The 2,639-nt window shown below is 33.4% G+C and overlaps 1 protein-coding gene across 1 annotated transcript; it reads left to right on the top strand.

Moving 5' to 3' along the window:
• Positions 1–401: 401 nt before the first annotated feature.
• LOC148169577 (piRNA biogenesis protein EXD1) lies at positions 402–2,410 on the top strand. Its single transcript, XM_088043030.1, has 3 exons — positions 402–1,845; positions 1,900–2,013; positions 2,065–2,410. The coding sequence occupies exons 1-3, from the start codon at positions 1,252–1,254 to the stop codon at positions 2,269–2,271; spliced, it is 915 nt and encodes a 304-aa protein (XP_087899156.1). The 5' UTR covers positions 402–1,251; the 3' UTR covers positions 2,272–2,410.
• Positions 2,411–2,639: the final 229 nt, after the last annotated feature.

Here is a 2,639-nt window from a genome sequence, read left to right as displayed (position 1 = left end):
CTTCTGAACCAGGGTATTTGGCACCGGGTTTGGCATCTTAATAAGAGGACAGAATCTTAAAAGTGTTGTTTTTTTTTGCATGTGCCATGGACCTAGTCCAAAAATAAAAACTCATTTTGGAGAGGTAAGTAAGATTTTGTAAGAATTTTGAAGGATTTTGGGCTCTTTTTAGAAGTTCCATATCCTTTTTTTATCATTTTCCAATGATTGTCCTAATTGATTTAGCTTAGAAATAAAAATTCATTTTTGGATGTATAATAATATGCGACTTTGTAAGGTTTTTGTTTTTTTTTTTTTGGTTGATTTATATTCTTTTTTGGTCGTTTTCAATAATTTTTTAATGCGCCAATTGGGCCAGTCCACAAATAAAATCCACTTTTTGGTGTCCGAAAACAAGCAAATTTTCGTAATATTTTTTATGCTTTTAAGCCAATGAGCTAGTCTATAGATCTTTGGGTGCTTTTAGGATGCATAAAATTCAGGGATTTTTGAAGAATTTTAAGTCTTTTTCGATTGCTTACCTTTAGATAAACAGCTGAACTGTTAGCATTTGGCTCTTTTTTAAGACGTTAAATACCGCAGTAGATTTGGTGTTGGTTTTTTTTGCAAGCGCTAAATGGCTTGGTCTAGAAATAAAAAGCCATTTTGGGGTGTTTAACAACAAGGTAGTTTATAAGTTCTTGAATGTGCTATTGAGGCTATCATTTTGAGTGTTTTTCAACGTTTTTTTGTGTGCTCAAATTCTGGTGGTTTTTAGATGTTTGTGTACTTTTAGACAGCATCACAATTGCGTTTTAAAGAATTTTAGGCTTCTTCAGTTGCTTATTTCCTTTGGAAGATTTTTTTTTTACGATATCAAATACCCTGGTCTAGCAGAAGTAACATTTCATATTCTACTCAGATTGTACTGAACATCCGAAAACAATAACAAACAAAATTTAAAAAATTTCATCTAAATATGGTGGATGCGCCGGGATATTATTTTTTAAACTTGCAAATTTGCGTCTTCCTCTGCTGTAATTTTACAAGATTTTGTCTTTTTATTACATCTGTGAGCCTAATTAGTTGTCCCATCAAACTTGTTTGTTCAAGTTAATTTAAAGTTCGCGCGGGCGCGCTTGAAACATTCTTCTTCAGCCGATAAAGCGCCGCTAATACAGGGACTGAATTTACCGATCTTGACAGATGTAACCTCAATTTTGTTTAGTTATTGTGTGCAATTTTTAATTTAAGACTATTTGTTATTTTATCATGGCTTGGAAACCCGAACCGGGCGATCGCGTGTTAATTGAACTCCAGAGCAATGAAGTGTACGAAGGCAGTGTTGAATACACTTCTCCACGAAGCATTGAACTGTATAACATATTTTGTCAAACCACAAGCACAACGTACGATGGAAGTATGACATTTTTTCGCAATGAGTTGATCAAGATAACACCAATAACAACCTCTTCGGCCTCTGGGGAATCCATTGAAGTCCAGGAGACAATTAGAATGCATCCAGATGAGTTCCAGAGGTTGAAACAGATGACTTTTGATTACATTTTCGTGGATACTTATGGGAAACAGTTTGATCAAGCTGTTGAGGTGTTGAGTAACCGAGAGTCTGTGGCAGTTGTTGGATTAGGCAACAGTTTTGTAAAGGGGAAAGGCCTGAGTTTGTTAGTGGTGGCTGATTTTAAGCAGATTTTTATTTTTGATTTAGTTTGTTTGCCTGATTTAAGAGGTTTGAGAGAGGTTTTGGAGTCTGACTTTATTTCCAAAGTAGTACATGATGGAACTGCTTTATATGACTGTTTATACCATAAGTACAAAGTGGAAGTTCAAAATATATTTGACACACAGGTATAAAAGACTTCTGATTTGATTGTTTTCCACTTTTAATATTTCTAATTTCAGGTTGTTGATTCTATGATAAGTACAGAACAATCTGAAAAAAATACTGAAAGAAACATCAGCAGCTGTTTGACCCATCATTTCAACTTCCCTTCTTCTTTACTCTCTGCCGCTCTTGTTAGTCTTCTTCTTGTGCTTTCAGATATATTATAATTTATGTTTTTGCAGGACGACATGACGGACAAAATTTGGCACGAAAGACCGGTCACAAAGTCAAATAAAGTTAAGGCCGCCCAATTAGTCGTATATTTACTGTCTATGAGAGATAAATTGCTGGGACACATTATGAGTAAATACACCAATTCAATTCAAGATAAATATAACAAGTACAAGACAATGACACGTACAGAATTGATTCATTTTAAACGAAAATGATACTTCCGCTTATGAAACATCGGGTGTAAAGTTACCTGTATTATGCCACTTTAAAAATCAATTTTGACATTTTTAAAATATTAATTAATTTTAACATATATGTTTATTTAATAAAATTTTGTTATATATCTTTATTAAAGAGGAGTTTTCTTTGTGTATTTCGTAAGATGTTGGCAATACAGAAAACTGACCAAAACATCAAAACCGAAATTCGACTGTAACGAATTTTTTAAGCAGAATATAATTGTAACAAACAGAATCGATTGAATATTTCCGAGCTTTTTGCAGGTTCCTATTGTCTTCAATAAAGCGAAAGCGTTAAATCACGCAAAAATCACTGTATTAAAGTTCAACTCATCTTTTATCAA

The sequence above is a fragment of the Gnatocerus cornutus genome, chromosome 8 (genome assembly GCF_029298725.1).
Source record: "Gnatocerus cornutus isolate USDA-ARS CGAHR chromosome 8, icGnaCorn1.1, whole genome shotgun sequence".
Lineage (NCBI taxonomy): Eukaryota > Metazoa > Arthropoda > Insecta > Coleoptera > Tenebrionidae > Gnatocerus > Gnatocerus cornutus.
This window is presented reverse-complemented; position numbering and strand designations above follow the sequence as displayed.